Raw genomic sequence first — 25,919 nt, 5'->3', positions numbered from 1 at the left:
AGCACCACTGCCAGCTCCCATGTTTTTATCACAAACCTCATAATATCTTGGGTTTTCCTAAAGCCTTCAGCATTGAATCCTATTAAGTGGAAATCTCAAATTTCATTAAAAATAACAATAATTGCTTCTAGCTTTCATGGCCGCCTGCAGACGTCACTGTAGTGTGACCTTAAATCTGTAGAAACCAGAGGCAATTAAGAGCTCAGAGGCAGGATCCAGTTTCATGGTTTAATGAGTGATCACATCTCTGCTCAACAGTGGTAACACAGCCTGAAGCCAGTGTGATGTAAAAATGCCTAGTTCACACCTCAGCGCATGAGACATTGGCAAAGCTCCTGTGAGAGGCTGAGCACATGCAGGTGCCTAAACATGTGCTTACACAAAAGCCAGCATTTTCATCTTTAAAATCTTGCATCTATTAAAGCTCACCTTCCTCTGATTTGGCAGCACTGGACCTTGAAGCAGGAGAGGAGGAACCATATCTCATCCATTCTGTGCTGCAGGTTTCATTTCATATGGAGCCAGTGGTAATGCTCTGTCTTATAAAACTGCCTAATCTTGACACTTCAGTGCCTTAAGCCAAAAAATATCTTTCCCGGGGTGCGTTTTTTTATAAAAAAAAACCTTTCTAAAAAATCTAGTCAAAAAACAACTCAGGTGCTCTCTGACTCTTGAAAGCTAAGCTTGAAAACAGATGTTAATTTTCAAAGCATTTACTGAACTAATAACACTGCTGGCAAGAAGTATTTTCTGGCATAGCACCAATCAGGGCAGAGGATGAAAGTTAAAACCCACATTGCCCTTCACAGTTTTTGTATTTTTTATCAACTCTTGCCTGTTCTTGGCAGCTTTATTTCAGAACCCTGTTAGATCTTTCCCCCCTCCTCTTCTTCTTCTCTTATCCTTCTCCCTTTTTCTCCCTTCTCCTCTCCCACCACAAACAAGGTCAAAGAACAAGAAATCCACTGATATAAAAATCCTACTATTCCATATTATTCTGCCATGTTTTAAACTACCCACTACCTCCCCACTCTTTAATGCAAAAGAATGATTATATGTAAAATCATGAAAAAAAAATCAAATGGAAGGTTGCTGTTACTGCTGTAAAAAGGGCAAGTAATTTCTACTAAAGAAATCCTCAAAACCCCAACAATTCTCAACATCTATTTGTGTTTCAGGATTGTTAACAGAAATAAAGTCACCTTCCACTTTCAGATCTCCAGTTTTTTAATAGAACTCATCTTAAAACATCCTACTCCCTCTTTGCAGAAAGAAATCTCAATGCCATATGAAGTCAATTAAGGGAAATTTGAGGGCTGAAGCGGATGTAAGATGACCAGATGTCCCTATTTTTCAAACCATGCTGTTTTCGTATGTCTTAAGATTGAATAATCTGTTTTTCATCCCCTTCTTAGAAACTGTTCCTGCCTTAAGAGGCATCAGAGCAGTGCTGAGAAATCCATCCCACTGGCATGTTTTCCATTTGCCACTGACAGAAAAAGCCTGCTTGGGAAAGGCTTTGCTCAGCCCACAGTGGCAGCACAGGGGTAGGAATGACTGCACACCTTTTGGGCAACACAGTCCATAACTGGAAGGAGAAATGCCAATTAAAACATGAGTATTGCTGAATTTTTGGTGCCAAGGCCAACACTGATCTCCAGGGATGAGTCAAGAGGCAGCTGTCCTTAATGGAATGAATGTTTATGGAGAAGATAAAGTAGATAAAAACTATATTGACCCAATATTTACCAAAATCCTGGCTGCCCCCACCCTGATTAAATAGTGCTTACACTACTGCATCATCTTCCCTTGAGTCATGACATGATGTGGTCTGAGGGTGGTGGGGCACCACAGACACAAACACCATGGCTATGTTTGGGCACCCTACAGGAGGACATTTAGCTTCCAAACTGCCAAAGCTGAGCTTCAGGCTCCCGTGGGCAGGCAGTGCTTTGGCCCCAGCTGAGCTGCCTGTGCTGCTCCAGCTCCGTCCCGGCAGCCACCTCCCGCACCTGCTGGCTGCCAGAGGATGAGCCAGAGGATGAGGAGCTGCTCTCACCTGCACAGCAGACAGCCTGTGCTGCAGACAGGTCACAGACTCGCAGAACAAGGCAAACAAGCCCTGCCTGGAGCTAGGTTCAGCCCTGTCCTTACAAGCGTTGCTCTGAAGGAGCTCTACTTGCTTTTGGCAAAGTGGCCTTGGAACCCAAGCTCTGAAAAATTATGAGCTTGTTGATTTTTTTAGTCTGCTGTTCAGCTGGCTGACAACTACCTCTGCCTTACTCACCTCCTCCTGATGGGTGACTACTCACTGTACAGCTGAAGGAAACCAAGGCACAGTATAGTGTACAGTAATTTGGGGTGTTCATCTTCCAAGAGCCTTGGCTGAGGGCCCTTCGCTCAGAGCCCTTGGGTTTCTTCATTTTACACTGACTTCAAGTTGGACCTCACACACCTCACATTGGCTGGGATACAATGACATGGTCACAAGGAAGGAGCTAAGCTGTGGACACACACAACTCTTGCTCCCTTGAGAAGCACAAAGACGCTGAGGTACCTTGAACAATTTGCAACCTCAATCCTGGCCCCTTCACAGCTGCGACCTCCACAGCGAGGACGAGGGCTGTCACACGAACGTGACCTACACATACAGGAGCCTGTGCTGTCCCCATCTGAGTGCTCACACAGTTGCCATGGGGACCAAGGCCCCAGTCTTCCATTTGTTGTCAGGTTTTTCACCTAATTTTAAGAGAAAAAAAAAAGTCATTAATAGCAAGTTTACATTTCTGGAGACAGGCCCACAATAGAAATGCCAAACAAAGCTGCCGGGGGGATTAGGATGCATCTTAGATGGGAGCTGTCTGTGCTTGCGAGCAGGATTCAAAACAGAGGGTTGTTTTCAGACAATGCCACATCAATATTTACCCTCCAAATTCCACCCTGCATACCTAACATGTGCACACAGGCACCGAGCCGACCCAGCCAGCACCACACCAGGAGCAACATCATCTGCCACACCGCACAACCACCACGCTCCCTGTTCCACACTGCACAGACTCAGCCTTTCAAGAAACACCGTGGCCAGTACTGACTGACCCCACTCCATCACATTCCAGCCTCTGCAGGGCTTCCTGCAGAGTATTTTCAAGTTAGTGTTCCTATAACCATAGTGACCAGCTGAGGCTGGGGCCTCGCTGAGTTGGCGCTATCCAAACCTGCAGTAACAATTGTTTCCCTTTCTAAACTGAGGTGCAGCCTAAATGGCTGAAGAGCAAAAAGTTGACATGACGGTGATTAGCATTAATGCTGAGGATCACATAGTCACCTACAGAGTAAGAATTCATCTCAAAACAATTTACAGACTAGACCACGCTGCTATCTGTTCCATCTGCCCTTTGCTTCATGCCTGCACAGCCCTGAACAGGCTGGGACTTGACTGCTTACTGCACTCTGTAGTGAAGGAAAAACACAGTAGTCCTGGCAGACCAAGAGCATGAGAAACAGAACTGTTTCAGGGCTGGTGACAACCCTCCAGTAGATAGGGTGTCAGAGCTTGCTCTCCAGTTGCTTAACCAGCGCTTCTAGGGGAGCCCCAAGCTGAGGGCTGGGAAACCAGGTTGCTGAGGCCTTTGCTGTCTGGAGAGGATGTGAGCTACTTGCTTCTCCTGGAATCACTCCTGGCCACTACTGCCTTCTTGTGCCCACTCCACCACTACAAAATCCTGCAGCCCAAGACCATGTCTCGAAAGCTTCCCTGAACACCCCTGTCCTGGCATCTCCTCTGCTACTGACTTGAGAAACACAATGCAGAAAGGGATTGGTGCTGGCCCTGTGTGCATACAGCTACTCCCTTGTAAGAGCACAGCACCGTGATGCACTTCTGCCCTGCTGGCTCCCTCCATGCTCCCCACCCCATGCCCCATCCCAAAGTGCCAGGCCTTGCAGGCAGATGGCACAGATGGTGGCTGCCTGCAAGCAGCTCATGCCTGTGGGATGACCCATGTGGTGGTGGGGTGCTCAGCAGCTTTGGTAAAGCTGCTGGCAAAGGCAACACTGGATTTGGCCTCAGTGTTGCATGCAATGAAGGGTGAAGACAGGAAGAGGCTGGGCCCCTGGCAAGCAGCCCTGGCCCCAGATCTGAGCCAGCTACCCTGGAAAACCCCATTGTGCCATGCTCCACTGAGCTCTGCTGCCAGCAGGATCAGCCCCCTGGGCTGCCCCAGAGGGGGAATGAATGTCCCTGCATTACAGACAAGTAAACTGAGGCACAGAGGGGCTGTGAGCCTGCTCAGCAGTCATGCAGGGAGCCAACCACAGCCATAGGAAGAGTGCTGTCCAGCGTTCATCCTCTGAAGCATGCTGCTCTGTGCTTATTCTCCAAGACTGGCACTACGTTGAACACTCCGAATGTACCTCTGGTGGGTTGGCATCTTCCCCTCTCACCCATCTACAACAGCCTCAAAAATATGCAGCAGTGGCATGGAAGCAATTTAGATCTGATACTGCACTCCTCAGGCTGCAGCTGGGGGTTTCAGGCATCTGCTGTAAGCCTTTGTTTGCAATAGATTATCATGTAGTTGTAAAAATTTGCTCTGGGCTGAAGGTTACAAGGCAAGATGCCCACAGAGGAGATCACTGAGCTTTGTTGTTGTTGAATTTGCTGTTTTAAACATTGTTTAAAAATCAATACAGTTGGGTTTCTAGAAGTTGGGGGTGAGGAATCAAAATAAGTACTTTGAGATATTTAATCCTAGATTTTATCTCATTTTTCCTCCTGCCTTAGAAAAGTCATAATCCAAGTATTGGATCATTTCTATTCATTTTTGAGCCAGAAAGCCTTGCTGATTCCAGCAGGGAGTTCTGTTCCGAAATCAATGGGATGATGTGGCCCGTGGCATCAATTAAAAAAAAAAAAGCTAGCAAATAATCATTGGCTCATAAGTGATACTGGGAAACAACCCAAAAATTAAACAAATAAGCAACCATAACTAAAATGCTGAGATTTATAAACATGTCACACTGTGAGTGTGGGAAGTTTTTATACTTAAGAAATTACATATGGATTATCATTCCATCTTTAAATCCACAAAAATATCTTCAAAAGAGTAAACTTATGAAGTGGGATAAAAACCCATATGCACTGATCTTTTTCAGGAATACCTTTACAAGGCAAATCCTTTGAAGTCTACACAGTGCCCATCAGGCAGAGAGGACATCTTTAAAAACACATCTGATCAAATGCCCTTCTCTCACCTGACAATATTGCCATTTCTGGAATTCTTGTCTTTTATAAACTGCCATACTCACACCAAAGGTCTCATCTTTTTCTTTCTTCCTTGTAGAATCTAAAAGCTGAAGTGCAGGATCTAAAAATTCTGACTGACCACTCCTAATCTCTGCTAGCAGGATATTTTCCATGTTTATTCTGATATTACAGGTAAGACTGGAAGCATTCCTTGTTCTTTCAATTCATCTGTTCTTTATCTTGGGATTCAGATATAATTATAATTTTGCCAAGCTTTAATTACTTAATCTGGAAGTTTCCATGTTAGCTGTTCGATGAAAGCTGAAAATTCTTGCAAAGTTTCAGTCAAACTACTTAAACCATTTATAAAATCAAATCTAGAGGAAAAGACTGTCCATAAGTAGCAATATTTTCCTTGAAACAAAGTAGTGTTCAGAGCAAGGAACTGAACTTTATGTCCTTGTAAAACCTTTTTGCAATTCTCATGAAAAGCCATTCAAAACTGTCCAGGGTACAAAATCACTGGGACATGGGAAAAATTCAGTTTTCAGAGATTCATAGATTTTAATCCCAGCACTCAAAGACTCTTCTATGCACTGGAGATGCTTCAGTGTGGGCCAGAGTAGGATCACCCTGAGCACTGCAGCTCTGAGCAGCTGAGTTCACATGAATTGACAGCAGGGTACAAGACACCCAAAAACAGAGTGGGGAAACTACCACTTATAGCAAGAAAATGAGGTAGCATGGAACAGATGCAATATCAGTAAGATAGGGGTTTGCTGGAAACACAAAGGGGGACTGGGATGAAAACCTGGAAGGAAGATCATTGTTTGGCTCAGGATAAGGAGGACGGTACATTTTACTGGGAATACTCAATTCCTGTCTTGCCATCATCCTCAACACTGACACCATGAGCTTAGTTAATAGTTTATTAGCTAAGCTAAAGTTCCTTTCCTGCTGGTGGCTCATGTTGGCATCAGCAAGATACCACAAAATAGGATGCATCTCTTTTTCTAAAATCAAAGTGCACCTCACTCCATTCTCCCAAGAAATCACCTACAATCCTGTATCAGGACTCCCTGGTAAAGAATGGGCACATACATGGAAGAGCACTTTAGTTTGTAGAATTTGTGTGCTACCATTTCTTAATGTTAAAATGGTTGAGATTGCAACCTCAGTAACCTTTAGGAGATTCTGGATGTTATCTAGTAATACCATACAGTAACCATTACCCCATGTATTATGCTAACAGTGCATGATTAAGCCTCTAAATAAAGACCCTTAATATTAAAGCTGGAGAGTGGGGATCTGTGGCACAGTGTAGTGCTGTACAAAGATGTTCAGACTAGCTCTGAACAAGCCTGCTTGCACAAGAGCAGCAGTCAAGTTGTGTTAGTATTGTGGTTGACTCACACAAATGCCTGGCCCATGTAGGATATAATTCAATAATATGCCAGTTCTAGCTTTAAAAGTTGCTGAATGCCAGTCTCTCAGCTGTGCCAGGACATCTGTTTGTGGGCTAGGCTGCAGAAGAACTCACTGACATTAGCTGGGTTAGGAAAAGTTTATTTGGGAGGGGTGCTTTTAATCTACACCATTTCACACTTGACTGTGATCTCACATACAGCTGTACCAGCACAGCTGAGCACTGTGCTCAGCCCAGAAAAGTAGGGTGGGAAAAGCCAGGACTTCTTATGAGAGTAACTCATCCAACTAAACTCACAGACAGGTCTTTTGCAGGAATGAAGTTTGGCACTAGGTCATTACATTCTCCTTCCCTTTCAGTGCTCATCTGCACATGCTGTTCTAGACCCTTGCTTCTGTTGACCATGCCCTTTGTCCTGCACTGAATACAAGGAAATACTTGGATATTGCTGATGCAGGTGTTTAAATGAGCCATCTCACTCCATGTCAGCGTGAATTTGTTCCAGTGAGTGGCAGGGGTTAAAGAAAAAGCAAGCACTTGCTTGTGGATTTTAAACAGCTTGGCAGCCTGTCAGTCAAAGAGCACAAGGCTGACATATGTAACAGAATAGTAGCATCTACACAGAAAATAATCTAGAATGGAATTTTAAAACAAATGTAAAATGCACCCTAAAAGCAGTCAAAGCTCCTGAATATTCTGTGCTGGATTTTTATGACCTTGAAACAATGACCTGGAGTAGTTTGTTCCCTAGTGTGCACCACAGCAGACATGTTCAAACTAGAGGATTAACACCTCACACACCTATCAACAGACACAGGCATTAAGCAGGATGAGATAACAGCATGGGCAATCAAGAAGCACTGCATCCCAGTTCAACACAGGAGGGTTATAAACACACAAGCCTCTGAATCCAGCAGTGAAAAACTCAAGCCTGCCAAGCTGAGGATGGATTGAAGTAATGACTAATATTTCCTGGGAAAATATCTTCAGAGTAAGGAAGATAAGGGGAATAAACATCCCAGCACCTCCAGACAGAAATAGCGTACTGAAGATACAACCCATCCAGTCCTCTCTCCCTATCTACTGGACTTAGCAGTATTAACATGCTAATTGACGTTAGATAATAACAATGAGCATTAATGACCATTTCTCCTCCACCCTCAATTTATTTAACAAGACTGCTTTTTCATTCTCAGCCATCTTGGAGGTACAGTTCAAGGAATTATAGTCAGCCAGGCAGCTTCTGGGGATCACAGCCATGAACTGCATATTGTCATCAGAGAAGGGTAGGTGGCAGGAAAGGGGGCTGGAAAGTCAACTCAAACTGATTCAAGAAGAGACACTTCTTTTCTATTTGCACCTCTTGGAGACCAGGACCAGGAAAAAAGGCCATCTCTTTGCAATATCATGTAGATTTGGTCTCAGGTCAGCTGGAGTCAAATTAGGACACCAGACCTGTTCAGGCTGCCACACACCCCCCCTTCCCTTCCCCCTTCTACACAAACACACATCAGTATATATAAAATCTTTCCACTGCTTCCACTTACTGGGCACTCAGTAATATTTTGGGTCCAGAGACTCATGTTGGAGCTGTCCTCAATGGTGGTGCATCGCTTCTGCTTGCTATCCCAGCCACAGTAAGGGTCTCTGGCTCCCAGGCATTCCCTGCATGTGTAAAGACAAAACATTAAAGCCCTTTAAGACTGTCTAGCTCCAAAGACGTATTCAAGTATAGTCCTTGTATGTGACAGCTGTCAACCGCACCGAGGCTCAGCAGAAGAAACAATTTCTTTAAGCAGAGGTTTACCTGCTTGGAAGGGGGAAAAAATGGATAGGAGGGTGATAGGACACAAAGCAAATATCACTCATAGAAGCTGTAGATTAAAAATCACTTCACTCTTCTCCAAGGCCTAGGGAAAGAAAATGACTTTACAAATTTTAGTGAAAGAACACTTGTCATTGAGATATCTTTGAGCCCCCATGTAATCACACAGCAGGCCAAATCTCACACAAAGCGACCTCTGTGACTATGTTTTCTGACACTGTGTCCATCCGAAGGGGTTAGACAAGCAGAATTAGCCAAGGGATTGCTAATAAAGGCTTTCTATTAGTCTTGGTCTTTACTGGAACAATGGTTTCATTTATAATCCCAGCATCAAGATGTCAGTTTGGAAAAGTCACAGCAGAACATTATTTCTAAGCTTTTGGCTGCTTTGAACACTGCCGTATTCATTTTCCTCCTGAATCCATATTTACAGGCTAAGTGTGTGTTCCCAACATGTGAGCTGCTAAACAAAAATATCTAGGGCTATTACTGCTACTAAACAGTGAAGATCAGTCACAGAAGTAGTCTGTACCAATAAAATTCAGCTGTATTGGTCATTCCCATGAGTTGCTTTCAAATTGTTAATTTTCATTAAGAAAATATTAAGGTACAAGCCACATCATGCATGTATTAGTGAAAGACAAAGAGAGGACTAAACCTAAAAAGATTCACAACACTATTTTAATCCCTATGATCCATTCTCTTCTATCACACAAAAGGCTGATAAGATCTTTCAAAAAATCCCAAATGACTTGAAAACTGCCAATTAGACAGCAGCAAGGGACTGAGGGGAAAGATTCAGTCCGAGAAGCTAAACAGGAGAGTAATAAAATGTATTCTAAGGCAAGGTATCAGTATGATTAACGAAATATCAAACCCCCCCCCCACACCATGCAATGACATGTGAACTGTTCCCTCCCAGAAATCTTTGAAATCCTATTAGCCTGTAATCAGCTGCAAATGAAAAAGCAAGTCCCTCACATGCAGCTGAGAACGCTCTATTAGTCTGAACTGACTCCACAGTGATTTGTCCCAAAGCAAACCCCAGATTGCTTTGATGTCTGGTACCCATTGCTTTATATATATATCTATACACAGACACATTTATATTTTAATTATGAGTTTCCAGTCTGCTCCGCTCCTACATTTCCTCTGCTAAAGATTTCACACACAGACTTATAAGGAACAAAACTTCTTTGTCATGCTTTAGGAAGGTAGTTAAAATGACTGTCTCTACTGTAGTTTTCCTTCAGTTGCTTCAGCACACCCAAGGAAAAGGCAAAGATGATTTTACCCCAGCCCCAGGCAACAGCACATCAAATATTTACCTTAGAAAATGACTTGGGATCCTCAGTCCAAGGACATAGAAGGGACATGTGCTGCTTTGCTCATTACATTGGCTAAAGACCGCTGTCCTGCTGTTTTGGCAACCTGCAGCACCCTCACCCACGAAGGGGGGCTGCTGCCACATCCAGAGCTGCCTTTGCTGTGCAGCAGCCCCTCAGCAAGGGCAGCACCCAGTTCAACACCGAGCACACCCTGGGGCATCTGCCCACACTCTGACACTTGGTACCTCAGGAGGAAACTGAGCAGTTTCTAAAAGGTAGAAAAAGACAAGCAGTGGAGAGGGGGGTGGGGGGGGAAGGCCCTGCTTTTCTTCAGAGAGCCTTTTGGTCAGGCTTTCAGATCCTGACACCACATACAGTATTGTTTCCAATTGCATGAAGCCATTTCACTGGGCACCCAGCGAGTTGAGAGAGGTCATTGTAATTCGTAACGGGGAAGGCTGTTGTGAGCATCACCCTATTATGATACACTTTTCTCTGAATTTAATTTATAGGAAAACATGTGCTGCATAAATTCAGGAAATAATCTCCATATGTTCTGTGCTGCAGCCCTCAGCCACTCTGCAGGCTGCAGCATAGCCCAGCTAGGCACTGACCACTCTGCTGGCACTGCCATAATGTATGTCATGGAGCTAATGGGCTGCTCTTGGCCGGGAGCAGCCAGCTCTGGATCCCTCACAGAGCTCTCACTGAATCACAGCCTGCGCTCCCCTGCCACTGCCATCAGCAACCGAGCTGCACGGCTGCCAGGGGCCCTGCTGATGGTTCTGAGAAATGCTGGCATGGCAGGCCCTGCTGATGGGCACTGGGAAATGCTGGCATGGCACCTGTTGGCTGGGAGCTGCAGCCAGCCCTGTGCGCTGCATCCGGGGTGTAATGAGTTCCTGCGCCCAGCCCGGGCTCTGCTGGGCTGTCAGAACACACACTCTTTCATTTAACAACCATCACAGCCCAGGACTTTTTCTCGTCTCATGGCAGGCCCTCAAAACCATTTGAAATCTAAAAACAAAATAGCTGTGCTGTCTGCTTCCCTTCAGAGCACACTCATCTGCCTCAGCTCTGGTGAGAAACCTGTTATATCAGCTGACAGCGATACACTTAGGGGTGAGGAGAAATGTATTTACTTACACAAAATTTAGCCCATTTTTTTCCCCATTTTTTAAGCAGGAAAAGCATTACAATGTATGTAACGCAAGAAAATGACATTTCTGGCAAATACTTCCACTGAACACTTCAAAAGCCACCATAATTTATATCCTAAAAGCCACCATAATTTATATCCTTAGAATATCCAGTATATATCCCTGTTTATGCCATTAAAAGATAAAACACATCAGCAAACACATACCAAAAGACAAATATATGCAAGCACACATGCATACCCAAATCAAAATGTTTCAGAAGTACACTGTCATTCTTAGTAGATCAGGCACCATAGTGTGGAAAATGCAAAGATATCACAGCATTTCCCTGTGCTCATAACACAAAATAAATTGAAATGTTTACATGTAAATACCATTTTGCATTATGATAATGCTGACAAATCTCACAGAAGCCACAGGGCCTGCAGTCTTGCAGGGCAGTATGTAAATGCTGTGAAATAAGATACAAAGGAGTTTACATACAACAATGAAATTCTGATGTTTCAAAGGCAATGGGACTTCTGCCACTGGCTCAGTTGTCCAAGTTTTATATTGTACATAAAGGGAACATTTCACTTAAGTCTTCTCAGTAGCAGGCTGGGAATGACTCAAGGAACTAATGAGACACTATTCTGTTGTCTCCCACCACAGTTCCCAGGGGTAGAGAGAACCCATTATCCCAGAAGACTACCTGAGCATAGCAGGTTAACACTGACTCTCTTATGGCTAATGACTTAGTTAATGAAATCCTCCTAAGTGGGATGCTTGTGAAAGTAAGATGATGATGATGATGACACCTCATGGCCCATGCCCTGTTTCCCTCTGGCCATCTAGTAATCCCACATTCAGTGAGGATTTGGAACCTCCTGACAGATATCTAAGAGGTTGGATTAATTTTGATAGGGCACTACTATCAATAGTGATTCATTTTAATTCATTGCCTCACAATAAATGCCTTGTGTGAGGCATAAAAGCATACACTGAAAAGTTCAATTGAAAAACAATTCCATTTGTGTTTCCTATTCAAGGTGTTTTTTCCCTCCAGTTCCTCATTCTCACTTACTAAGGTCATTTACATGAAAATAAGATCTTGCTCATAAAAGCTCACCTGCTGCCTGCTGTTTGGGAGCTGTAAGGCTCCCTGTTGTTGGCTGTTGCAATCATTTCTACAGCAGTGACATGGGATAACAGAAGGATTAAGCTGCTGCAAGAGGGACACTATCACTAAAGTCAATGGAAGCTCTTACCTATGACTCAAAAGAGTTTTTATATGGTCTTTGACAGCCAGTGTGCTGAGCCTTCACTAATGGTATGTGCTATGTAAAAAGGCTTCTGCTTCCAGTATGCTGATGCTGCCCAAGATCCATTTTTTTGTAATGTCCTGAATGACATCTTCTTTCAGAATGTCCATTAAAGCTTAAACATCTATATTTAAAAAGTTTCTCATTCCCACTTTAATTTGCTCTGAGTCTAGACAACCTCATCTTTTGGTCATTTTTCCCTGAAAGTTAAAACTTAAGACTGAAAATGCATCATCAAATCAATGGAACCAGACCTAAGAGGTTAGGCTTTAACAGACCAAAGGAAAGAAAGAATTACTATAGCCTCTTCCCATTCTTACTACCAGACAGAAGACACATAAAAATGCCATTTTGTACCAAGAGCCACAAAACTCATTCGAAACATTTACAACAAAGAACTCTGCTTCTTTCATCTGCCAGGTTGTGCTTACTCTCCCAGTTTTCATTTCCTCTCTTTCATTTAACTTTTTATCACTCCTTTTATATGACTAATAGCAAACAGGAATGGAATGGCAGGACATGGTGATGTGCAGAGGCAAGGCTCTAGACCCAAAGGCTGAGAAGTTCCTTCCCAAACTGTGTTTGCTCACAAAACCATCACTGCACCAGGAGACAGTTCTGCGTTTTCACTCATGAGCTTGGAACCTGCAATGAAGGTCCCGTTTGTTAGGGAGACACAAGAACTGTCTCTGTACCTCGTTCTTTAAACCCCATGGGCATCACCAGGCAGTCCATCAGAGGCACATCCACTGGTGCAGTGCAAACATTTATAACCCTGATCCTGCAAGGCACTGAGAAAGCTTCATCCATGCTTAGCATCTCAGGAGCATGGGCAGCACAGGAGTGCCCCTCGCTCTTTTGGGGAATAAGACCTCAGAATTCCAATTCCACACTGGTTTGTTGAACTCTTAGAATGGTTACCTGTGAGGGAATAGCCCTTTGCAAGCAATAAAGGGGTTTTATCTGAGCTAGCTGTAAGCATGAGACTGTGTTTGGCAGACAGGCATTTCCTGACAAGGTGAGTTTACTGTCCCATTGCTAGCAACCTGCAGAGGGGATGAACTAAACAAATAACCATATTAGCTTCCAGCCAACCAAATCATAATTCCTGACAACCTCAATAGCCCGTGCAAGGAAGAGTGGACCTCTGTCTTCCCTAAAGCCAGATGGTATGAAAAGAGAAAAACGAGAAGCAAAAGGTTGATTGTGATTTAAGAAAATAAGATTGTAAAGGGAAAAAAAGCACCAGACATTCTAAAAATCCCTCTAATTTTGATACCTTTAAAAATTCAAACTGCAGAAATGAGTTAGTGATCTGTACAAATTCATTATCTTTCCCCATGAGAAGAGAAGCCAAGTGGAACTGAGCTGCTTTAGTCAGATGCTGGTCAAGTAGCAGCCTCATTTCTCAGTTGGTGTATATAACATATTCCATGCCAGATGTTACTGCCCTTTCCTCAAGACCAGCAGCCACATACTACATAAGGAATTCACAGGGCTATTTATGGAGCAGGACCCTGCTTGGGAAGAGCATACTGTTGCTCACAGGTACCACCACTGTGAGGGGTGCAGTTGATGTTAATCTGGACAGACAAGGTTTGGTATTTTGGCATGTGATATTGGATGCAGAGGCAGAGAAGCTGAAATGGGTATGTGTCACTTATCACCCACACATGCTTAGCATCAGTGATTGCTCCTCTGCACATGATTTGTTTTGAATGCATAAATTAAAGCCACGGTGTAAAGCAACCTCCAAAACTGAAGTCCATTTATGAGTCAAATACATGTTACTTATTAAAAAAAGCAGTGCACAGACAGAGGATTTTCAGGCAGTTTCATCTAATTTTCTTTTCCACATCAGGGAAACTCTTGCTAGAGTTCACCTTCTGGCCTACCATTTTCAATATCACTTTAATCGATTGAGGTTTATAGATTATGGCCTCGCACAAGCTACACAACTATTCCATTTCTTACTTTCTGACATCCCATTCCATCATCTTCTAGCAACAGTGACTTCTTTATTGGATAGGAATTTATTTTTATTTTTAAAGATGTAAAATAAAACAACATTCCATTTATTCAAACATGAAGATTAATGCCATCTCTGATTAAATCTGGATTTATGTTTACATTAGTAAAACAGATTAGCAAAAAAAAAAAAAAAAAGGAGTGTTCCTTCATGAACACTTTTAGAAACTCTTGTCACTGTGCCAAACAAAACTGACCTCTAATAAAAACAAAAGTACAGAGGGTCTCTGACTACCAGTGACAGGATCATTCATCCACAAGAAAACTCAGATACTATTGAAGTCCTAATGAAAGGAATAGCCAGAAGGAATTCCTGAATGCAGGGCATGCTTGTCGGGGCTGCAGAGCACCACCATTTCCAAGCCTCAGCAGGCTTTTGAGCCTTAAGAAAACATGCTCCCCAGGGCTGCCATATGGGAAGAGGCAGAGGGGACCAGGCACCCTTTTGGAAAGGCAGCTTGGGCAGATGAGTGCACTCAAGTGTTACTCGCTGTCTCTGCCCTGTGTCAGTCAGTGTCTGGAGGCAGCTGTCACATTAAGGCGTGCTCTGCTCCTGTGCTGCTTCTCTGTGGCTGCAGATCTGAGACCTCTGTGTGCAAATTGCTGGAGTTTGGTGGTGTGGGTGGAGACAGGCAAAGGGTGGCTTAGGCAAGGGCAAATCCACTGCATGAGAGGCAGACAGGTGCTTTATGTAGCCTCTGCAAGACGCTGATGATTTAAGAACACAAGTTACACTAAAATGGGAACTGAGGATGGGAAAGAAAAATGCAAAGGCAGAAAACTTAGAAAGCAGTGTGAATGATGATAAAGAAACCTGAAAATAGCCTACAGTTGTCACCTAGGCTGCACAAAGTAATCCATATTCAAGCAGCTCCTTTGTGAAAGTAGGATTTTGTTAAGATCTGGGTAATTATTTTCTGCTCAACAAGATGCAGATTAAACTGGATAGAGCCTTTGTAGATTAATGTATCTTGGAAAAGTCAAATAAATATTAGACCATCCATTACAGCCTGAGGATCAAACACATCTGCCTTCTAATGCAGGGATATTTTAACACTGTGTAAGGGGCAAAATGGTTCTGGTACATATTCTCCAGTGCTTCTTCCCATGTAATTATAATAACACCATCAAACTATGTTCATTCCTCTTTTTAACAAGAGAACATCACTTAAGTAAATGGATATTCTTGAAATCCAGCTTTACCTCTTGCAGACTGGTGTGTTCTAATAGTTCTACAATACTTGGTATTTTGATAGAAGATGCCAGACTGTACAATGTTACATTTCTCTATAACCCATACAGATTTTATGAATTTATATGTACTTCAGTTTTAAACTGAGCCAGCAAAACCAAATTTGCTCTGACTCCAGATACTTCCTCTTCCCCAAACAGGTAAAACAGCACATCTCCTGATAAAAAGTCAATGATACATCTGTAGCAATACATTAACTCAGTATTAACATTGGACACGTGTGTTTTACCCTGCAAATTCTGCCTGAAGCTTGAGACGAGAAGAAAACCAGCAGTAAGACTGCAGACCTTTCATCAAGAGCCACGTTACTGAATGTGACCATTGCCTAGAATACAAATCTTATGACAAAATAGTAGCAAATGGCAAGAATTGACAGATGCAATGGATATCTGCCCTGGGGCTTGCTGGTAGCTTTAGTTATTAATCTTGTTTGTATAACAATAGCATTGATGTCATCCTAACATAACATATTCCAAGAAAACGACATGCTTTCCTGTCAGTTGCCACTGTGTTGAAAGTAATTTCACACAGCCCACCTAGCAGGCATCAGATGGTAATGACTTTTAGACAGCATTGATCTGAGCTGGCCTACAGCCAACCTCCTAGAGGTAAAAGGATCCGTACACTAAACTGTTCCCAAGTCCTGTTGGCAGGATGCTTTAAATGTAGGAGGCAAACAAAAGCCCTGGGATGTTCAACCTGTGTCCTCCCTCCTGGCAAACCCAAAACGAATTTGCACCTAGTCATGATAGGAAGGAGACAAAAGGAAGTGAGTCCTGAAATCAGCTGATTTATTGTTCGGCTTCTTCTGAAGTGACCTTTGTCTGTTTCAGCAATTGTATTGCTCTGGACTCCAGCTACTGTTAAATTCCCCTTCTGTTCACTCAGGGTCATTTCCAGACTTTAGAACTAAAAGTGGGAGCCTAAAAGTGCACAGGCAGCTTAAAATTGATATAATATATGTCATTGGTTTGAGCATTTAGTAGAAATGAGAAAAACTAATAATTCATCTGGTTGAGAGCAGATGAATTAGCCCCTTCCTATTTTGTATCCTGTCTCTTTTTCAAGCAGCACATGCACCAGAAATCTCAGCACAGGCTTATTCCTCAAACTCAGCCTCTTGCTGCTTTCCCTGCTGGCCTTGCACTGCATTTCTCTCCTCACTGTTATTTGTGATTCCTTCATACTTAAATGCCATCTACAAAGTATGCTATTTTCGTTCTTCCATGCCATTAAAGATAATGTCAAATAAGATGAAACTGAAAACCAATCTCTCTGGCATCTTACAGGAAACATGCCCCAGCTCACTACCTCACTGCTTATTCTTGTCTACTTTTTATTTCCAATTTCAGGCACATCCCTTTCCCAGACCATTCAAGTGAAGCTCTTTGACTGCTATTCTGAAAGCCACGTTCCTTAGACCTTACCATCCCTTCAAACCTTAGAGGTCCATATCCTGCAAATAGTGTGGATCCACTTAACTTTACATATATAAACAGCTACTTTAAAGAAAATGGGAGTAATTGCCTGCTACAGCAGATGCAAATGTGTTGTCAGGATAGAGAAAATGGTATAATTTTGTACTTCTATTTAAAGAACACAGATCCATTTCATCTACAAACTTCATTCTTTCCAAGAGCTTTAGTGATCATGGTTCTGTTTGATGTCTTCACTCTCTGTCAGTGGGAGTCTCGCTATTTTCTTAAATGCAACCAGAATGTCAAACCAGATGTTTAGTGATTTATTCTGATGTATTATTGGATACTGTGGATGACAAAACATTGGGCTGAGCACTCTCCTTTCTGCCTATGAAGTCTTCCAAAGCTTTTCAGCATTATTGGTGATACGATAATTAGCTAATTCCCTTAATTGTGGAGAGGCCATATCAGCCAGAACAGATGGAAATTAATGATTAAGCTTTATCACAACATTTTTGTAGTCTGTTACCTTTCCTTTTGCCTCTATTTTTAAACGGATATTCGATGTGCTGAATATTTTTTTAAACTCTCAGGCAGAAGATCTTCAAAACAAAATCTGGGCCAGATTTTCAACAGCCTCAGCTAAGAAAAAGGTGTTGGATTTTCAAGATCTTTGATGAACAATCTGGCCATCAGTGTTGCCTCAGCGATCTGCTGGATGCTGGGCTCCACTGAGCAAGTGTCCCTGTTGTTCCCTCCCCTACCTTTTAAAACATTTTTCTTTTTACCCAACAATAGTTCATTGTTTGTCCTTCAAGGAACTATCATCATTCTGATGAAGAAGTCAGAGGATTTCCAGCCTGTATTCAATTAAATCCTTCCTGCAAACTGGAAAATTTTTATACCTCTTCCCAGACTATGTTATTTCTCCAAACAAATTCCCCAATAGCTTTAGTCCTGAAATATGGTAATCCCGTAATTCAGGTTTTAGAATCCTACATTTAAGTGCTTCACTCCTTTGTTACAGAGGATTTTGCATCATATAAGACTTAAAAAAAAAAAAAAAAAAAGAACCTAACATTACACTCCAAAGCAATTCTCCATGTGATATCTCAAACCCCTCAAAGGTGGAAGTGGTGCAGTGGTTGTGCTTGGAGCTACAGTTACACTTTGGAGAGAGACAAAGAGGGCAGAAAAATCCCTGCTTCTCTAGTGTAGCTGCTGACCCTTTTCTTCCAAAAACTCCCTGGAGCCATTTCAGGAGTTACTCACCTATATGTACTTAGTTTGTGTGATCACTGGCCCAGAGCTATTTAGAGGTGAGCTGTGCTTCTCTCACAGATATCAAGTCAGCAAATAAGAGTCCTTGTCAGCTGAGTCATTTCTGCCAGCTTTGCATTAAGTACCATGGCTAGAGGGGATGTTCAGAAGAATTTAGGCCAAGTAAGAGGGCAAAAACTCACCATCACTCAAGAGCAAATTCCTGTAACCGGGTCAAAAAGCAGACAAGGGTTCAGGTAAGAGCATGTCATAGCTTTGTGCAAGAGGACCTGGCTCTGGAAGCAGGAGGATCCACACTGGCATGAAGGTAACCTGAGGTGGCACTGTCACAACCTGGGAGATGCCCACAGCACAACAGGGAGAGCACAGGCAAACTAAACTATCCCCAGAACCACACTGTACATCCAAAACTGCAACCTGCATCATGTTAACTGCAAGTTTTATGCAGAAAAAAATTATGGAAGGAAAAAGAGGAAGAAATTAATATCAAAATAAAGTGCATTTCAATAAACTGCTCAGGGCAGGGAGAGGAGAAGGGGTGGGTATTCAAGAGACTGTCTGGTCTTATTTCCAAACACTTCCTTTTCCTCATTTAAATGTGCAATCAAAATCCTTGGCCCACCTCAGGGTTTCCTTGTGCTCAGAGACCCACGGTTCTGATGCTGCAAAGAGTCAACAGAAAGAGATCATAAACTATTCCTTGTAACAACCAGCTTCATTTTCCTATCTGTCTGATTGCAATTCTAGAAATGCATAACTGCACCTCAGCCTTTGAAAAAATTACTAAACTACGCCTTACAGATACATCCCACCTGAAAATAACGCTGCAGATCTGAGATCCTCAGCTCTGAAATTCAGATTTGGGATTTTGTTCAGGCACATTCTAAAGATCCAGTGGTGTCAGTGATAAGGCTGCAGTACTGGTTCTTCAAATATTCCTCATCAAAGCTTGGGGGCAACTTGAAGTAAAAAAAATCGAAGCTCATTTGAAAATTGCAGGGAAGTTACAAAGATTTCAAAGCCATGCAAAATTCAGCATCAAGCACAGCCAAACTACCACCCAGCAAAGCAACCGTCAAAACATTCTGCATATTCAAAGGGCTTGTAGGTTTTGCTGATGTTGGACATCTTCCTAAGAGTCTCCAGTGAGTGGGGAACAGCAGCTCTTGAGAGCAGGAAAGACAAACACCAGGAACACACACGCACAAGGAAAGGTCCCTGCAGCCAAGTCCAGCTTGTAAATTTGGGCAGCTGACATTACAGATGTCTTCCTGTGTCCCTGTTGCTAAGAGTGGCCGTTCTGAAAAGACAGACTGAGACAGGTCAGTGGGCACACACAAAACACTGCTCAGACACCCACTACATCAAGACATGGGGCTGATTTACTGGTCACCATTTAAGAGATTAAATTGGTGCCGTGTCAATAAACAAACAGTAAAGGAGATGGCAGAAATCCTCATCCCTTTCCATCTCTTCCCGTTTGCTGCTGTTTTTCCCTCTGTCCCAATTCTGAGCCTCTGTAGCAAGCCCCGCGGTTTTAAAGCAGCAGAGCAGCAAAGATCGCTGGTCGGGATCAATGCTAGGGTCAATTTTCTCTCGATATTGTCTGTTCCAGGGAGGAGGAGGAAGGCAGGTTGAAGGCAACAGCTCTGTATCAGCAATCATAAACCCACATCAGCCCCCAGGGTCTAAAAGGCTGAAAAGTTTCCTGATAAGAGAAGGCAGAGCCTACAACAAACAATGTGGTATTCCTGCCTGGGAGGCACAAATTCTCTCCATCACCTCCAAGCTTCCCGAGCCGCCCCACCAAAACAATTACATTATAAAAGCTGCTGAAACCAGAGCTTTTCAAGGAGGCCAGTCACGAAGTCATAGCACAACAAAAAAGTAAGCAGGGAGTGTTGTAGGGGCGGGAGCCCTTCTACCCATAGTGGCTGAATATTGGCGTGTATTAAATATAGACACAACAATAAGCAATAAATCACAGCCCAGGAGAAGTGCCAGGTGGAATGCACTGGAGGAAATTAAAATATCCTTCTTGATACTGTTCAGGATTGAAAGAAATATAAAGGAGGTCAAATTGACTTATCACCTACATAGCCAGGATGCTAAGGGGGGAAGGGTTCCAACACTTGCAGCTGAAAAATTTGCAGTTGAAAATTTCCTAGACGACAAAAAAAAAAAAAAAAAACAAAAAAAAAAGGAAAATCCCAAGTCTAAAATGTAATAATAATATCATAAATATTCTCTCAAACAAATAAATAAATGATGGAATTTCTTGGTTTTCCTGAATTTTCTTTTTTTTTTTCCTTTTTCCAAATGCACAAGACTCACCAACAGGGCAAAGGATGGTTTGCAATGTGCACAAGAACACTAAATGGTCAGCACCCAAATTCAGCAAATTCTGACCTCCCACATCACACCCCACCATGCCACCAGGACCTATCTCATGTACCTTGCTATTGCTCAGTGTCTGGGTTTTGCTGATTTCTATAATGAAACTAGTCAATGGAGGCAAAATTTTTTGAGTCTCCCAACCCTGAAGAATTGGGTTGTTTTCTCATTTCACTCAAAATTGCCTCCAGGAAGTTTGTTTTAGAAAAAAAAAACAGCACTAGTACACAAACTTCCCAGTAATTTCGGCCAGGACTCAGTGCCATACAGTGTATAAAACTGAGGCTGGTCACCAGCAGACAAGGGAACCTCTGTGAGGACAGGTTTTTGTTTTGCTGGGATAAGCTTATACAAGGCTGCTCTGCAGCCTCCAGGACCTAAATATGGTGGTCCTGTGAGATAACCCACCTGTCTGCTCTCCAGTCACTTCTTTTTTCTTGCTTGCCCCATTTTAAGGCAATTCAGCAAACCTCCAACATTTGAATTTTAATGGAAGTGTCATACAAAGTACTTGGGCAGGCTGAAAATAGGACAGCATCTATAAATTACTGGAAAGCTGAAGTCAAGATTAGTAAAGGAAAGGAAGAACTAATTTCTCTTGAAACTGGATCATATATATGTATACACACATAAATATTCTCAGACTGAGACTATAGGGCAGCCTGAAAAGGACAGCTGTTAGGTTCTACCTTTTAAAATCTCTGCTTTTAAGGGCTGAGGACAGGATAGCATTTTCCAGCTGTGGTTTTCTCTTACTAAACATTTTTGTGTCCGTCTGTTTTAGACATGCATGGATTTAGACAAGCTGATAGATAAACTCTAGTTGTTGAAAATAAAGTTATGGTGACATTTTCTATATCAGTTTTTTTGGCAGGAGAACAGGGACATCTTGCAGTAGGCCATGGAAGAGGGAATCTGTTTAAATGTTGCTAACAAAATCCTTCCTCTTGTCTAGCACAGAGGACATCAGTTTCACACAAAACTCTCACAGAGAGAAGCAAGGCAAAAGCATGAGTGGAGAAGGAAAATATTTTCAAGAGATGTAAACAAGTAAATGCCCACAGCACCCAGTGAGAATATTTCAGCATCTGTCTCAAACAGCTGCTATCACACTTTCACCTGCCTAAATGGAGAGGCACCATTTGCATGCCAAAACCTTCTACAGTCCTGTGTGGAAGACTGCTCTGGAGCCAAGGCAGACAATTAGAAAAAGTCATTTTTCCTACTCCCTTTATAAGGTACAATCAAGGCACAGAATCTATCCACGTGTAAGAGGTGTCACACATAGCTGAGATGAACTATTGATTTCCAAAAGCAATAACAAGTTGCCACACAGTCCAGCCCTGCCTAATCCTATGTTTGAGAGGTGATCACGCCGATAAGCAAGGAAAGGCTGGCTGCAACCCAAATTCAAAAACCCTCAGCCATACTGCCAATAAGAACCACCAGGAAAACACATGGACTTAATAAAAGCAACACTATAATGTGATGTTTAAAAAAAAAACAAAAACAGAAGTAAATATTGTAAACCCTTACTTGGTAAACATATGATTAATTTCTGAAGAGGACTAATTAACATTTACCAAAAAAAAAAAAAGAAAATTGCTTATCCTCATTGCTCCTCTTATGCATGTATCTGTAAGGAGATGCACTCTAGCAGGGAGACATTAGAGCTGTAAATTTACTTACCCTTCTGTTCTGTACATGGAGCATCTCTCCAAAGGAATTTTGAGCACTCCATTATTTAGACCCACAAAGAGTGACCTGTCGCTGTGTAGGATTTGGAGACTCTTGATTGCTTCCTGTTGCCCATCAGGGAGGATCTGCATTTCCTCTAAATAACAACTCCTCAGACTCCTGTTAGTGGTAGAAAGGGCCTTCAAGATGGTGCCATACTCTAATAGAACAAGAAAGAAGGCACAAGTAAATCTTGGAGGCAGTGGCTTCATTTCATACCTGCCTAAAGAGGGAAATATTAATGTCACCTTTAGAGAACTGGTTTAACCTAGTTCTGGATTACCTGCTGCCCATGGTAGAGAGCTCCAGTTACATCATTACAATCCTCAGCAGAAACCACCTGAGAATGCACTTATATGGGAATTCAGAAGGATGTGAACCATCTGCACACTGAGCACCTGTCAGTTTTTCCCAGTTGGAGCACTGAGGCAGAGGAGTCTGGTCCCATTACCAGAGAGTTACAGAGCAAGGTGACCCAGGATGGCAAGAGTCATTTGTAGTGCCTTGAGTCTGTATTTCTATTGGTTTATGGAGCAGATCAGTGTGTTTTGATGTCATGACAAATGACAACAGATGCAGCAGCCCTGCTGGAAATCTCTGAGGCCTCCATAATGACTGCATGGGTCACAGACCTAATTGATCCTCTTCCTGGAAGAAGCCAGCTTGACAAAGGGATGTTATGGCATAAGGAGTGCATACACAGAAACATACATGTTTGTGCTCACAGTGCTCTTAGCTAAACAATTTAAAGATCTGCTAAACTGTGGGAGATTAATGCACACCACTTTTCATTGAAACTCCCAGGAGGACTGTCAGCCGGATGGTTCACGAAACTTAATCTTTCTGTTCCAGTAACTTCTGCAGTGGTGCCAAAGCTCAGCAATTTATAATCTTGGCATTGGCCACCATGTGAATTTTCCCTTTCACTTACATGTGGAACAAGACTGAAGTTTGGACTCTGTCTCAGGACTGAGTTTGTGCTCAGGGCTGCCTCTACTGAGGCATTTCACAGGTTTAAACATTTTCAGCAGATCTTACTCTTCAGCCACCACTAACCAGGGCCATAAAGCAAACATGAGTAAGTAGTTAAGGTTATGGCGTTGGACCTTTCTGCACTAATGATATGAGGCAGGAAGTATTCCAACTTTCTGTAAGGCTTTGTAGCTTGGACTCCTCACTTTAAATATCAAGATATCATATTGGCAGAACCATGTTGTATTTCCATTTAAGTACAATCTTCTCATCATAATTAATGTTCATGGAGTTCCCATGCTGGGAATGTTGCTAGAATATATAAATAATAAACCAGGATGATCACTTTTGAAATAAGTGGTGGTAAAAGTTAGATAAATTATGACACAGTCCTGAAGATCCATTGTCCTAAACCTGAGAATAAGGCAATGACTCTGCATTCAGATGTGGGATTAAATGAACACTTATGGAAGCAATCCATCTTATTCTAAAGACAAAACTTCTGCTGTAGAGGATAACAACATTATACCCATGAGGCTGGCCATATGCTCTGATTAATCAAACTATTTAATTTAACCTCTATCATTAGTATGACTATGGGCTAAGATAACCATTTATAACACTTTGTCCTTCTTCAGCATTTTCACTTATCCAAGATGCCTGTACTTTTCAGAAGAGGCAACATGTTCTGCTAATTAGTGGATGGAAGTCAAAATCAAGAGCCTAAATCATACACTTAATTCTTCCACTGGCTTGCTATGCTCCCACAAAAAAGGCACTCAGCTTCCCTATCTGCCATGAACTTCAGTGCCCATTCCCAAAAGCACTGGGAGCCATACATCAGTAGGGCCATGAAAGTACAAAGAAAGACACAATTAAATCCCTGGGCAAGCCTGGAGGTTATGCATTATAATTGCTTATTCAGAGACGGGTCTGTCATAGCACTGAGAGGCAACTGACATGCATGAAACCACATGAGCATTCCAGCCACCTCTGCTCTTCCCCACTGTTATTTATTAGCCTGATTAGTTGAAACATGTTTTTATAAGAGGGAGAAAAATGTTATTGTTCTTTTTAAACACAATGGAGATTTATAGTCTGATCACTTGGGACTCTGCCTCAAATCCTCCATCCTGCTTTTAATTTACTCAGGCAAACAACTTCCATGCGGTTTTGTACCAAAATCATATTGAATGACAACTGTGTAAGGACTTCACAACTGAGCTCCCAGGGCTGCTAGGTCTACAAGCAAGCAGGAGGAACTGTTTGAAGCCCTCACGCTCTTACCTGTTCCAATATACATGACATGGTAGAGAGTATCCTTCCCCTGAACAATATCAACCACCAGTTTGGAAAAGCGAATGCTGTCCTGAGTCACGTAGGGATCCACAGTCACTGGCTGCACCACGTCATTCATCAGGAACAGGCGCTGGGCGTCCTGCAGGACTCTCTCCGTCAGGTTCTCGTTAGGGCTGTCATCGTTCAGTGTCCCACACTAAACACAGAGACTGAATTTCAGAAAGCGCATCATCTACCCAGCCCAGCATGGAAACTCATGTCCTGTTGATTTCCTGGGGATGTGTGTCTGTGTGAGGGTCACAGGATCAGGCACGTAGCCTGATCATAGGTCCTTAGCAAAGATTTGGCCTGTAGCCCACTCCATGAAAACTTTTCTCCTACGTCCGCTGACCAGCAATGTGGAATTTCATTCCCTTGTGATACCCTCAACCAGCACAGCAGAAGGCAAAAGACTTTGACAAACCATGGAGAAAAAGACAGAATTAAAGCTAGCCGTAGAAACATTTAAAGGTGGCAGTGGAGAGGAAGTTTTTGTGGTGATAAATCCTTAAAATATTTCAGACACTACCTAGCATCTCAGTCTGTACAATGAACAAAACCTGGAGTTGAAAAAGCCTAAAAATGGACTAGTTTTGCATCAAAGAACCAAACTTGCCATATTGCTTTTCTTTGATGCATTCCCCTCTAGACAGGCTCCCCCAGCTGCACCTGAAGCAAGGCAGATCAACAACAAGCTCCCCCCACCACACACCATTTTCTCCTGACAGCAAATAGCAGATCAAGCCATGACTACCCATCCTCCAGCACCAAGGGAGGCACTGAAAGAGGACTCAATTCCCTTGTACAGCAAGAACTGGGAAGAAGAAGAGCACATCTTTTGTCTTTTAAACCAGTGGATAATGCATTTTAAGGCCTGAGTTGCCATCTTCGATTAATGTCTAGAACTCAGTATTTTCAAAAGCCAGTGCTTGTTTTTTGGTCCATGTCAGTTGCTGGGGCTGGATCTCACTCTTCCCCACAATATCATCCTAGAGGGCAAACATTTTTCACTCCAAAAGGCAGCAGGGTGACTGGTTATTTATCTTCCCAAGACCATGGGAGACAGTGGTACAACTAAATCCTGCCAAGTCCCATACTCAGTCAATGAACAACTTCACTAGTCACTAAATGAAACTCACACCTGAGCCATGTCACTAGAAATAAAATCCCACACATTTCTTTTTCTTCATTTTGGATCCAGGTGTTTGGGGTTT

At 42.7% G+C, this 25,919-nt stretch overlaps 1 protein-coding gene across 1 annotated transcript in view; it reads right to left on the bottom strand.

Annotated features, from left to right (window-relative positions):
- Window positions 1-25,919, bottom strand: part of SEMA5B (semaphorin 5B) — a gene marked incomplete at both ends in the record, with an annotated part of 125,622 nt that overhangs the window by 28,952 nt on the left and 70,751 nt on the right. The window contains 4 exons of the mRNA XM_084209151.1: window positions 2,558-2,739; window positions 8,219-8,336; window positions 22,348-22,555; window positions 24,655-24,862. Coding sequence (XP_084065277.1) covers window positions 2,558-2,739; window positions 8,219-8,336; window positions 22,348-22,555; window positions 24,655-24,862 — 716 coding nt within the window. The remainder of the gene's footprint in view (window positions 1-2,557; window positions 2,740-8,218; window positions 8,337-22,347; window positions 22,556-24,654; window positions 24,863-25,919) is intronic.

This window comes from Fringilla coelebs, assembly GCF_963513975.1.
Source record: "Fringilla coelebs genome assembly, chromosome: 7".
Lineage (NCBI taxonomy): Eukaryota > Metazoa > Chordata > Aves > Passeriformes > Fringillidae > Fringilla > Fringilla coelebs.
This window is presented reverse-complemented; position numbering and strand designations above follow the sequence as displayed.